Source organism: Sminthopsis crassicaudata, chromosome 3, assembly GCF_048593235.1.
Source record: "Sminthopsis crassicaudata isolate SCR6 chromosome 3, ASM4859323v1, whole genome shotgun sequence".
Classification (NCBI taxonomy): Eukaryota; Metazoa; Chordata; class Mammalia; order Dasyuromorphia; family Dasyuridae; genus Sminthopsis; species Sminthopsis crassicaudata.
In genome coordinates this window covers 502,366,016-502,379,786 of record NC_133619.1, presented here as the reverse complement: position 1 = coordinate 502,379,786, position 13,771 = coordinate 502,366,016, and the positions used below count along the sequence as shown (strand labels likewise).

The 13,771-nt window shown below is 39.6% G+C and overlaps 1 protein-coding gene across 3 annotated transcripts in view; it reads left to right on the top strand.

Moving 5' to 3' along the window:
* Nucleotides 1-2,831: 2,831 nt before the first annotated feature.
* SLC37A2 (solute carrier family 37 member 2) overlaps nucleotides 2,832-13,771 on the top strand; it is a 31,709-nt gene continuing 20,769 nt past the window's right edge. For 2 of the 3 annotated variants that reach the window (XM_074303897.1, XM_074303896.1), the window contains exons 1-2: nucleotides 2,832-2,880; nucleotides 3,573-3,660. In XM_074303897.1, the coding sequence (XP_074159998.1) occupies nucleotides 3,602-3,660 (59 nt within the window). In that variant the 5' untranslated portion in view covers nucleotides 2,832-2,880; nucleotides 3,573-3,601. Of the gene's footprint in view, nucleotides 2,881-3,443; nucleotides 3,661-13,771 lie in introns of those variants that run through there. The other variant, XM_074303898.1, reaches the window with a different exon arrangement.

Below are 13,771 nucleotides of genomic sequence, written 5' to 3'. Positions count from 1 at the left end.
TTTGGGGTTTTCTTGCCAGAGATACTGAAATGGTCTGCCATTTCCTTTTCATTTTATAGATGAGGAAACTGAGGCAGGTTAAGTGACTTGCCCAGAGTCATACAGTTAGTATCTGATTGAATCCAGCTCCTCCTAACCCTAAGACAGCATTCTATGCACTCTGCCACCTATTCCTTCTCTTAATTTGAACTTGGGTCTTCCTGACTCTAAGCACTCTATCCACTGTACAATCTGGCAATCTCAGAACTAGAATGACATGAGTTCAAGTCCCATGTCTAACACTGATGGCTGATTTGGGGACTTGGATTTTTTTTTTTTAATAAAGAAAGCCTTTCCCTCTGGGTTTAGAAATTCATTTGAATCAAACCCACTTTTGGGTACTTGATCACTTTGTCCATTCAGCTGTCAAAAGCACTGGGTGTATGGAATTCAATGGCAAGAAAGAGATGAGATCACTTAATGCTGATAGCATCTGAATGAATGAGCATACTTTCATATCATGACTTCAAGGATTTGTAATTTCATCCGTGTGGGTACTTCTACTAATGCAAACAACAGCCCCCTCCATGACTTAGTAGAGAGTTTAATGAGTTTTTATAGCCAAATAATGATAAAACCCAAAACAAAACAAAAAATAACGCTTCATTGCCTAGTGACCAGCAAGGGCTAGAGTCTAAAAGGAATGTATCTGGTCAAGAAGAAGAGGCTTCTTTACATTCAGAAGCGATTGATGACTTCTCCAAACTTGGGCTGAATTTGGATGGCAGATTTATCAACATAATTTACATATAGGCCATTGTTGGGCCTTTATTTTTCCAGCTTGTGCTACCAGAGTATGTAGTATATGGCACTGCCTTTGGGAACCTGATGCCATTTCAATGCCATGGTCAGACTTGAGACTAAAGTGCCTGTTATGTACCATACACCTTGCCACATACTGGAAATACCAAAATGAAATAAAATATAGTTACTGCCCTCCAGGAATTGACTTGCTTAAGAATGCTCAATAACAAACCCAACCCAACACTTTTTTTAGGGTTCTTATTCCTATCTGTATCATCATCTTAGATCCGTTAGTGATGGCTTCTGGATTATTTTATTTGTTACTATTATGAAGTTAAGTCTTGTGATTTCACTGGAATGTTTGGAACTATTTGGTGAGAAAACTCCCTCTACCTAAATAGGTCAGAAACTTGTTTGTAAATTATCTTGGTGAGTTGCCTAGTTGGCTGAGAGATTAAGTGATTTGTTCAAGGTCACACAGCCATCAATGTCAGGCATGGGACTTGAATTCTGAGGCTTCCAGGTGGTACAGTAGATAGAGTGCTTGGTGTAGAGTTAGGAAGACCCAAGTTCAACTGTGGCCTCAGCAGACCCTTATTACTTGTGTGAGTCTGGGCAAGTCACTTAACTTCCATCTTGCTGAGTCTGTAAAATGGGGATCATAAATACTTACCTCTTATGAGATAGTTATGAGGATGGAATAAAATGTTATTTGTAAAGGGTTTAGCACTGTTCCTGGCACATGGTAGGCACTTAATAAATGCTTCTCCTCCCTTTCTCAGTCTAATGTAAGTGAACTTTTTACTGTACTGAGGAGAAAAACAGAAATGTGTATACACTTGGTTCAGCAGTTAAATTAGGCAAAAGGTCTAAAAAATTAAAGACTTAAAAGTTATATAATTTCTGATTTTTATTTGTGTGTGCTGATAATTTGGGTCTTTGTATGTTTGGGCAGATATTCTGTTGCTCCCTTTAAATAAAATAAAAAACAAACAAACAAACAAACAAAAAAGCAGAAGAAAGAAGCCCAATTCCCCATTTAACAGATAAGGAAACAAGCCCAGGGAGGTTAGAGGGTTCCTTAGCATAAGAAAAATGGGGAATTGAAACTTTTTTCTAGTTTAAAAAATTTAGAATTTCACTTTATGTTTGGGTGGTTCCTCTGAATTTTAATTCTATATTCTACGATTCTAGGCTGTGGTATTCTTCTGTAATTCTCCTTTTCCAAGGGCCAAGTTCTCCAGCAGTATTCCATCTTCAGTCTTCCTTTGATTTCATTCGTACTAAGCTATTTCATACAATAACAGTGCCCATTATGCTATTAAATTATTTGTATTCTACTTTACACATGTCTTTCTCACTCCTCTTCCCCATTTACTTTTCTCTAGGCTTTTTTTTTTTTTTTTTTTTTTTTTTTTTTTTGCTGTATTAGGTGCTACTAACCCCAAACTAAGCAGTCTTCATTTTTCTCCCTTTTTCCCCTGATCCTCCTTATTTTATAGTTGATTCCTCCCTTCTTTAATCCCAGATCTGTCCACTGTTTCCTAAGAATCCTACTAGCTTCTGTTCCTGGTGTGCCTCCTTTGTTTCTATCCCTGTGCCCATACTTTTACCAGTCTGGTATTTATCCATTAAATTTTATAACTCTATATTCTTTTTCTGTTTGGTCCTAAGAAGCTAGTGCCAACCAAACTCATCATTTAAGCTTGATAGCTGGAGTTCTTTCAATGGGTTTATTGCTTTTAACTACAATGTACTTTCCTCCAGCATTTCCAGAAGGGGAAGACAGAAAGGGGAAAGGAAAAGGAGGACGAAAATAGCAAATTGTTTCTCTCCTCTTCACCCATATTTAGGTAGACAGTTTCTATTTATGTCTGAATTCTACCATTACTTCTCCTGTACGGGACTCAAACCACTGGTCTAAATGCTTCACACCTGTTTCCCACAGTTTATAATCTTTTTTACAGATGCATTTCTCCCCAGAAACTCACAGATTATTTAGAGGTTCCTCTTTTTTTCTCTTTTGGTGTCGCTGAACCCTTTCATGCAGAGAGTTTTAAAGTCAAGAGGAGTGAGTCTTCTACCAGCCATAAAGAGGTACATACACTAAGTTTTGGGGCCTCAGTTTCCTCATATGTAAAATGGGGGGGTACTGCTGGGTGGCCTTTGTGCTCCTTTCAGCTCTAGTTCTATGATTTTACTAGAGCAGAACTGGGCATTCTGATCCCACTTTAATCTGGCTTGATTCAGCGTTCCCAAACCCCGGTTTCTGTGCCTTAGCTTCCCCTGTTCCACCCGGGCAATATCCTGTGCTTTGCTTTTTTGAGGAGGGCTTGGAAAGGAATAGGACCATTTATTTGGATGCAGGGTAGGCACTTTATGGGAAAGATAATGCTGGTACACTTAGGAGCGAAGGGGCTCTGGGGTGAAAAGGGAAAAATCAGAGTGAGTTAGGGTTGAAGCCGGGCAGATATCAGACGTCTTTCAGCTCCAGAACCAAAGAGGCGAAAGTAAAGGCCAACTTAACGCAAGTTACGAGGCGAAGTTTGGATACGGGGGAGGGTAATGGGAGCGGAGAAGGCTGAGACTGAGGCGGGGCAGTTGGGCCTAGACCCAGCCCCTGGGGGAACGGTCAAGGGGAGGGACTAAGCAAGGGGGCCGGGACTGCTAACTTTTTGCCTTGGGGTCCGGGGCGGGCCGAGCTGATGGTGTATTTAAATCCAGCTCTACTGCTTCACTTCAGTAAACTCTCCGGGCTTCCCGGCATCTAGTAACTTCTTCCACTTCAGGCTGGTGGTCTGCCTCCTGACTGGGCACTATGAGGTCCTCCCTAGCTCCCGGCATCTGGCTCCTCCGCGCCTTTTCCAGGGACAGCTGGTGAGTGTAATTTCTGGGGAGGAGATGGGGGGTTGTCTGTGGGGCCCGGTAAAGTTAAAAGTTTGCAAACGTCGGTCCTAGCCTGCTTTCTTCCAGATATGCTCTCCCTTGGCTGGAGAGATCTCTGCAGATGTAGCCTTGCTTGGTCTTCTCTGATAGATATCTAGGCCCCCTATCCCGAGAAGACAGCGGGGCTCCGGAGCCTTGGAATTGCTGAGATGATTATGTGTGTGTAGCGCACTTTGGGAGAGGATAGTGAAAACCCAGAGGGTGAGGGTTTTGGCAATCTAGGCACCCTTCTGTTTGATGATTTCCAAGCACCTTCTAACCTGCTGGCAGGGAAACAGGCTGCAGTGTAGGTGCTTAAGATGGCTCTCTGGAGTTCTGCTTGGCCAGTTCTTTGATGTCCCTCTTGGCCTCTGAATAAAACTGTCTAAGGTAGGAGGAGGGGTAAGACAGAAGTGAAGAGTCAATGCTGATTTGATGTGAATTGACTCGCCTTGGAGCCTCGTGTTCATTGATTAGAAAGCTGGAACATCCCAAAAGAACTCAGATTTGTCACCTGGAATGTCGCTCCCGCTTCTCTGCTTGGCCCTTACCAATTAACTGCCAGTATTTGGTTAATTCAATTTATTTGGCTCCTCTAGCCACGAGAGATTGGGGAGTAGGAATTTCAAATCTCTTGGGGGGAAAAAAAAATCTATCGTCCACTTGACTGGTGAGGCAACAGCAGCAGTCCACGTTTAAATAGTTTTAAAGTTTACAAATAAGTGCTTTCTTCAAAACAACGTTTTAAAGCCAATAGTATATTATCTTTCTTTTACAGATGAAATTCAGAGAATGACTTGTTCAAGATAGCATAAGTAGCAAAGATCTAAATTTTGGCTCAAATCTCCTCATTCCAAAGTTCAGCACCTTTCTTTGTTGTTCAGGTGTTTTCAGCCCTGTCTGACTCCTCCTGATCCCATTCGGGATTTTCTTGGCAAAGACACTGAAATGGTTTACCATTCCATTTCCTTCTCCAGCTCATTTTACAGATAAGAAAACTGAAGTAAACAGGGTTATGTGACTTGTCCAGGGTCACACAAGTAGTAAGTGTCTGAGGCCAGAAAGATGAGTCCTCCTGCCTTCAGGCTGGACATTCTAATCCATTGCCTCACTTAGCTGTTGAGCACATTTTTACTACCCCACATTTGTTCTTCAAGGAAGTAGTAAGACAAAATATTCAATTAGACTTTCCTGCCAACACATATGCACACATTGCTATCTTTCCAGGACTCCTAGTCTTCCAGTATTTCTCATTCACACTGAATACATCGTCACCCCAGGAAGAGTTCCTCAGTCTTAGTCAGTCTTCAGATGGTTAAAGTGAGTTGGGGGTGGAATGTTGAAGAGAGAGTTGAAAGAAAGTCTATTCACCAGATTCACTTATCCTGATAGATACTTCTACATCTTTAAAGGAATCTGCAATAAAGATGATTTAGGGTAGAAGAAGAAAATTAAGGATTTTCTTTTAAGATTCTTGTTTTGCACTTTATCTTTCTGAAGACTTTTAAGTATCTAAATCTTTTTTTTTCCCAAGATTTTCATCTGATCAGACTGGGTAATGAAGGGATATATAAAACTCCGAAGAGTGTCAGATTAGAATCAAGCCATAGATATTTAAAGTCTCCTTTGACTATGGATAGGATAGAATTGGGGCTATGAGAGATGTGAGAGATAAACACAGTGCTCATCCAGTATACACACCCCAAAAGATAAAAATGAGCTAATTCTGCACCTGTTACTGGGAAAGGTCCAAGCCTCCAATAGATAGTAACATAAAGGGATTCCGTTTTCAAGGTTTGTTGGGGTACATACACATTTGTTCAGAATTGGGGATTGGTTCATAAGCATAATAGGACAGGTAAAATAAGTCCTTCATTTTGCTTTGGTGAAGGTTTACAAATTAGAATGATGCAGATATAATTGTAGAATTAAATGTTACTTGAATTGAGACCTGATTTTGATTTCATATATACCTTAAGCCCTTTGGAAACAGCAATCAATAGGATTTAGGAACTTGGGTATTGTGACCCTGGGAGCCTGGAATTGCTATCTAGTTCTTTCCTTCTAGACCTACAACTTCAAAAATACTATAGAGGAAGATGGAATTTTGTTTGTTTTTTGGTATGTTTTTTTATCCACTAGATCAGGATGGCCCAAAGGAATCCTGGCAGTATAATCTGGAAATCAGAGAAAGGCACCTATCCACACTGTTTCTGTGTGGTCATTGGGAGTGAATTTCAGGCTATTCCACCTTCTTCCATCTCTGGAAGAAGCTTGGGGACAATCTCTGATAGGGGAACTGGATCTTTGCAGAGCTTTGTGTTAAACACAGATTTAAAGGCAGCTTGATTATTGGCGGATCAGATTATACTTCTGTGATCAACTCTGAAATCCAGTGCAGGGAGCAAAACCAAAAGTGAATGAGTTCAAAGCAGTTTAGCTTTTTTTTTTTTTCCCTTGGCTTGGGTGGAATACTGAAGATGGAATTGAAAGAAAGCTATCCACCAGATTCACTTATCCTGATAGACACTTCTAGATCTTTAAAAGAACAGATAATCTGCAGGCCAGAAGACTTAGGGAAGAAGAAGAAAAGGAAGGATTTCCTCATAAGATTCTTGTTTTGTAGTATTTCAATCTGGAGAACTGTAGATATCACAAAGATTTTCATCTGATCAAGCTGAGTAGTGAAGGGATATATCAAACTCTGAGGAGGGTCAGATTAGAATTAATCCACACATATTTAAAGCCTTGTTTGACTGTGAACACGACAGAACTGGGGCTATGAGAGATACAAGATATAAACACAGTCTTCATCATCTACACATACCCCAAAAGAGAAAAATATGAGGTAATTCTGCATTGTGCCAAATAAGTGATATCATCAAAACCCAAGTTTACATAAAGTTTTACAGTGATGGAATTATGTACACACATTGTCCTATTTGAAACTACATAAAACTTTTGTGTCAATGCAATATATGTTTTTATTTTCAATGTAAGGAAATTGAGGTTTAGCTACTTTAGCTACGAAGTCATTGCCACCAAATCCAGAATTCTCATGCTGTCCTCTCATAGTAAGTGTCATGGTGTATGGGTGTAATTGTCACCCATAAAGCAGAAATGGAACCTGAAATGAATCAAGAGGTTAGCCATCTGTGGAACCTTATTGCTCAGTTACCTCCTCCTCCTCCTCCTCCTCCTCCTCCTCCTCCTCCTCCTCCTCCTCCTCCTCCTCCTCCTCCTCCTTTTCCTCTTCCTTCTCCTCCTCTTCCTCCTCCTCCTCCTCCTCCTCCTCCTCCTCCTCCTCCTCCTTTTCCTCTTCCTTCTCCTCCTCTTCCTCCTCCTCCTTCTTCTTCTTTCTTCTTTCTTCTTCTTCAAAATTGACTAATACATCAAAAAAGTCTGAATATATGTGCAATGTACAAAACTCAAAGATTTCTCCAACTTTGCAAAAGAACTGGGTATAGATAGAACCTTATTATTTCTCTTCGTTGGTGTCAAGCTTGTTCTTTGTAGTTTTGTGATATTCATTTTTAATTCATTTATGATTCTTTATATTTACATTGTTGTAGTTATTACATACTGCTGTTTTCTTTGCTCTGCTTGCTTCACTTTGTATGATATAAATTCGTTTCCCCCTTCTCTGTACTTGTCATGTTTTTTTTTGTTGTGGGGGGCAGTAGAGAAGTGGGAATAATCATATTACTCCCACTGTACTATGTATTTTACAAATATTATCCCATACGATTCTCACCATGTGAGATATGTGCTGTTATTATCCACATTTACAATTAAGGAAACCGAGACATATTAGATCATATTAGTAAGTGTTTGAAATTGAATTTGAACTCAGGTCTTCCTGGCCCCAGCTCCAGTGTTCTACTCAGTGTGCCCCTTAGTTTTCTCCAGTAGCATGGAATAATATTCTATTACATCAAGTAGCAACATTAGTTTATCCATTCCCTCATTAATGATCATCTACTTTGTTTTTTTCTACCACAAAAATGCTACTATAAATATTTTGGCCTGAATAGGGAATTTAATCTTATCAGTGATCTCCTTGGGGTTTAAGCTAATGATAGAATCTTTGGGTCAAAGGTTATGGACCTTTCAGTCTCTTTGTTTGACTAATTCCAAATTGCTTTTCTAAAAGTGTCTATTGATTCACAGCTCCATCACTCCTGTACTTCCGTGCCTATCTTCCTACAGCCCCTCTGACTAGAACTATCCCTTTCCTTTGTCATCTTTGCTCATTTTCTGAGTGTGAAGTAAAGCCCCCAGGGTGGTTTTGTTGTGTATTTCTCTTATAATTAGTGATTTGGAGCTTTCTTTCCTTTGGTTGTTAAGCGTTTGCAATTCTTTTGAGAACTGTTTGTTGATTGTCTTTGACCACTTTTCTTTTGGGAAATAGTATTTTGGTTTAATTGTCTATATCTTGAATATCCAACTTATTTGAATATCAAATAAGGATTTGAGAAATGTGATATGATGATTTTTCCCCCATTTTCCTCCCTTCTTATCTTAGGTGTTTTAAGTTTTGTGTAAAAACTTTTTAGTATGATATAATCAGTTATTTATTTTATCTTTGTCAATTTATTATTTTTCTTGGCCTTCATCCCTTGTTTGGTTTAAAACAACAACAACAACAAAAAAAAAATACTTGCCCTACCAATAGGTATTTGATCTTACAAATTTTTTTTTTGATATAATCTTTTAAATTAACCTTATATATCCTTTTATAGTCTATTTTGGAATATGCTTAAGTTTTTGGTCTAAGCCTAATTTTTCCCAAGTCGTTTTCTACTTTTTCAATAGTTTTTTGTATCAAATAGGGAATTCTTTCCTAATTTTTTTAATGTTTGTTGCTTGATTTATTGGTTTATTAAGCATGGGGTTAATTGAATTGCATTGTTTCTCATTCTCCCTTGTCTAGACTTGTTTTTTTTTTTTTATCCACTTATAATTTTTAAGCTAATATAAAATGTTTTTCATGATTGCGGCTTTATAATATAATTTGAAGTCTTGAAATGCTAGATTTCTTTTCTCCCTCTCCCTTTTTATTATTTCTCTAGAAGATAAATTCTACATTCTTTTTTTATGCTGCCAGGTAAAGTGGCTCTTTCCTAGGGTATGAGCAGGATTGCACTGATAAGGGAAGGAAAATCTTGATTTTGGAAGGATGAAGAGGTAAAGGGAAGGTTTGGAGTTGGTAGGGGGAACATAAAGTAAGGCTCGGGTTTACCATTTAGGTGGAATAATTTTTCTTGGGCAGAAAGCAGACACAGGAACACTGGGGTAAATGGGGTGAAGTCTCCAAGCAAAATATACAATATCATTTTGTCTCTTCCCTCCATTCCCACATTCAAAAACACAGGTAGCCTTGCCAGGGGTCCCTGTTTACTTGGCTCGGTCCCCTAGGAATTAAGTGGGGGCAATGGCTACTGGGTGGCACAGTGGATAGTTTTGGACTTGGAATCCGAAAGAACTAAAGTTGAATCTTTCAATCTCTCTTGTATTTGTTTTATTCATTTATTCATTCAACAAGTAATCATGAGATTTAATCTGTGCTATAACTGGAGGTTAGGGGGAAGAAAGGGTGTTGTTAAAGAAATGCATATGTCCATAATTCTTGCATTCAAAGTTACTTCCTAGCTGGGGAAGTGACATTTGCATTTCAATCACTGCTATACACTGGAGAAGGCAGTTGGTTGCTTCGGGATGTATGTGCTGTGCTGAAAGGGAATTCAGAGGAGATAAAGACCTTTGCTGACTTTTGAGTTGGGCAATGGAAGATTAGAGTGTTAGTAGATAGAAATATAGTGTGAGAAATTCGAGGGGAGTGGGATGTAAGAAGCTGCTAGAGAGTGGCCCAAGCCCCTGAGATTGCAAATGCCAGGTGTGTTTAGGGAAGGGCTGGAAATCGAGTTTCACTGTAGTTTGTAGGGTTAGTTTATGGGAGTGTTGGAAAGAAAGAGTGGTTGGAGTCTGATTGTGGAATGACCTTCTCTGTGCAGGAGTAACTAGAATCAGCTAAGGTTAGAGTTAATATTCAAACACTTCTTTCCAAGGTTTCCCCTGTTATTCTCTCCCTGGAGACCATGATCTCCTCTGTATGTAAATGTTGCTTACCTGGAGAGATGAACAGTTTCAAATTATCTGGATTATCATTCATGTTTTTGGTTTCCATAGTAGGTGGCATCTAGTCTCAGCTGTGAGAGCCATAGTCCTCACACAGGGTGATCAGTAGCACCTCAGTCATTATATGGGGGGAATAGAAGACTTTGGCATTCATTAATGAATGAATTAATTATAGACCTGTCGCTGCTTGTCTGACACACTACTGTCTCAAGATGAGCTGCTTGGAATGCCTCTGAAGATCTATGTAGTTGATATTTGTGTGTCTTTTTGGCCTATGTGTCATCCAATGTGCCTCCATAGGGGAGAGGGTATAAAAGTTTAGATAGGAGACCAGAGGGAGGGAGAAAGAGAGAGTTTCACTGAGTTCAGCAGTAAGGGAAGAGAAGGGAAGATGGGCAAAGCTAGAGGCTGGAAATGTCCATTTTAACTCTGTCCTTCAGAGAATGTCCAGGTTAGGCAATTGATGTAAATGAATCTATCTTGTGAAAGCCAGAATCTCATTTCATATTACAGGACCCAAATAAAAGCCATTCTGGTGTCCTCTAGATCCCTGGCAACGGGAGCCTAAATGCAGAGCTGGGAAGGACCTTGGATGTCTTCTGGCCCTGAGGGAAGGGAGGCCCAGAGAGATTAGGTGACTTGTCACAGAGATAGGAAGTGGTAGGGCTGGAATTTGAGTTTTGGTCCCTTGATTCCAAATCTTACATTCTTTCCAGGACACAGCATTGCCTAAGTGAGAAGGCCTTGCTAATGTTACTTAAAAAAAAAAAAAAAAAAAAAAAAAAAGATGGGGGGGTGGTCTGAAGAGGAAAGAGAAGGCCTTCTTTTGACCAGATTTAAAAGATGGAAAGACTGATAGGGTTAATGGCTTATATGACAGCATCTCCAGCACCCCAACTCTCGTGATGAAGGAAGTCATTTCCATCAGCTGCCTACTGTACTTCCCCTCCTCCCCTACACCAGCTTCCCGTTTTCTATTCCACTCAGCAGAGAGATTCATACACATATGTCTGGGGCCTCACACCAGGGGTGGAGATGGGGATCCACCAAGTACCGTACCTTATCCAGTCAAACCTTGTTTTTCCACTCTTGCCAAAAGCTACAGGCCATACAGGAATAGGGCTCTTTATTTGAGTGTGAAAGTTCATGATTCTCTCTTGAGTTATGAAAGTGGAAAGAATGTTGAGCAGAATCAGGCTGGTAGTGCTATTACTGAAGAGCAAGATCAGGAGCCCAAGGGCCAAGGAGATTGGGATGGGACCAGAGAGAGTCAGGGAAAGTACTTGGGAACTGTTGCCTCATAGATTTGCCAGCACAGATTTTTAATAAGTGATAATGAGTCCTCTTCAGAACAGATAATGATTTTATTCAAAATCTACAAGGACTGAGCACTTACTAGGTACAAAGTATCTTGTTAAGAAAAAAATGGCAAAAATGAAGAGTCCTTGTAAGCTTTCTTTTTCCTAAAATGATGAAGATGGTGATGAAATCAATAAAATCATAATAAAAACAACTACACATTCCTGTTGTGCTTTGATGGCAGCTAGATTGCACAGTGGATAGAGTGCTAAGACTGGAGTCAGGAAAAACCCATATCTGTGAGTTAAAATTGGCTTTAGATACTTGCTGTATGGCATTGGGCAAGTAACTTATTTATTAATTTTTTTGGCGAGGCAATTGGAGTTAGGGAGCTTGCCCAGCAACATATAGGTAGCATCTTTAAGTGTTAAGATGTAGGGGGTAGGATTTGAACACAGATCCTGCTGAGTTCAGGGCTGGTGCTCTATCCACTGCACCATCTAGCTGGGCAAGTCACTTAACCTTGTGTTTGCTTCAGTTTCCTCATCGGTAAAATGAATTGGGGAAGGAAATGGCAAACCCCTCTAATATCTTTGCCAAGAAAACCCCAAAGGGCGTCACAAAGAGTTGGACACCACTGAATAATGACAATTGTGCTTTGAGGTTAACAGAATATTTTCTTTAAGCAATTCTGTAAGGAATGTAGTGAAGATTATTTTTCTAGATAAGGCCAACAAGTCCAAGACTGTGACTTACATGGCCATACTTGTTTCCTATAACCTGAAAATAGGCTTTAGTCCTTTTCCTCTTCAAACTAATTTGTATTTGGTATATATTTCTATGTTGTACACGTACATGTATGTGTGTGTGTTGCATGAGGGTATTGTAATCTGCATTAGGATGTCCTCTTTGCCTTCTATCATTGTATCACCAATGCTTAAAATGTCTGGCACATAATGGTGCTTAATAAATGCTTATTGATTGACTACCTTTTTAGTCTAGAATTTTTCTATTACACTGCATCAAAAGGTTTGAGTATAGTGTATAAAGTGGGATGGGAAAGAATGCTCACACAAATTGGAATTTAGAGCTTGGATTTCATAGAATTCTAAAAGGGATCAAAAGAAGTTATCTTATATAACAAGAAAGTCCCCCTACCTCCTTTATTCTAGAAAGATGAAGGTTTATCTTATTTTTTAAAAAGTACTTCAGAGGCTGTGAAAATAAGTGAATTGGACGGAATAGCCTTTTAGGTCTCATTTACCTCCTGAAGATTCAATGACTGAGTCTCTTGTCACCTGTGTCTATGCCAACTCTCACTGTCTATAAGTTCTCTCAGTTGCCTAAACTGAATCCTCATACTGAAGCTTCAGCTAAAGTTTTTTCATTGTCCTGCATGGAAATAGTTGATCATGTCTTTATGACAGTCCTTACTTATTTAGGCACAGACAAGTTCATGATTCATGTTCTTTCTGGCTCAGCCTTTCCTTCTTTAGACAAAAACATTCATTTTTAGTTTTTCAAATTTTTTCCTCATAAGTGGTGCTGAGTTTGGATTTAGGAAAATCCGAATTTGACACTTAATAATTGTATGCCTTTGCACAAGTCACTTAATCCCTGACAGCTTCACTTTACTTATCTGGAACATGGGATTAATACTAATTAAAGTTCTATATAAATTTTAGCTATTGTTGTTGTTGATTTTCCTTGCTTTCCTCTAAATCTCCCTAAGAGGAACTTGAATTCCCTTTTGTGTCGTTTATAGCACCTCCTGGGAAAGGCTATGTTCAGGGCTAGGCCTGTGGCCTTCTCTATGTAGCCTGCTTCTTTGTGCCACAGGAATAGAAAGGACATAGGGCTCTGATTAGGGGAAGAGAAAGGGTGACTGAGCATATGCTCATCTATCTGCTGCAGAAAGATCTTTTACCAGTGTTGCCTTTCTAGTCCTGTCCTGGCCTGGCCTGGCTTTAGAAGAATCATTCGGAGAACTTAGGATTTTGAACTGGAAGGACTTTAGACATAGTCTAGTCCAACCCTTTTCTTTTATAGATGAGGAAACTGAGTCCCAGCCAAGTAGAACTTGCCCAGTGTCATACAGCTTGTGGCCCTGGACTTAGATTCTGAATCCAGTTCTCTTTCTACTTTATTGTACTGGTGAATTAAAGTTTGGGCTACTAGTTCTGCTTGTCTTCTAAAGTTTGCTCTATGCTGTGTTATAATTTTTATCACCCTCTAGAACCTCGGTCTAGGAAGCTATTCTGGTTGACCCTGGAGCTTAGTAAGCAAAGCTTTATCAGAGCTCAGGCTTGCATCTGTTTCTTTCTAGTTTCTAGAATTGCTGACTACTGAAACATATATATATATATATATATAAACACACACATACACACACACACACACACATATGCCAATCACAGGGTTAATTTCTCTCTGGCTCTTATCCAGGTCTTCTGCAGCCATTTTGACCCCTGCCTAGCACATGGCTATTTAACCTCTACTACTAGAAATCATAAGAATGGGCTGTATCAGTGGCAGCTGTTTCCAGTCATTCTCCAGTGCAGTGTATGCTATGTTCCCTGGGGAGGGGGGAGGGAGATGAATATTAAGCATGTCCCTGGAGGAAGGG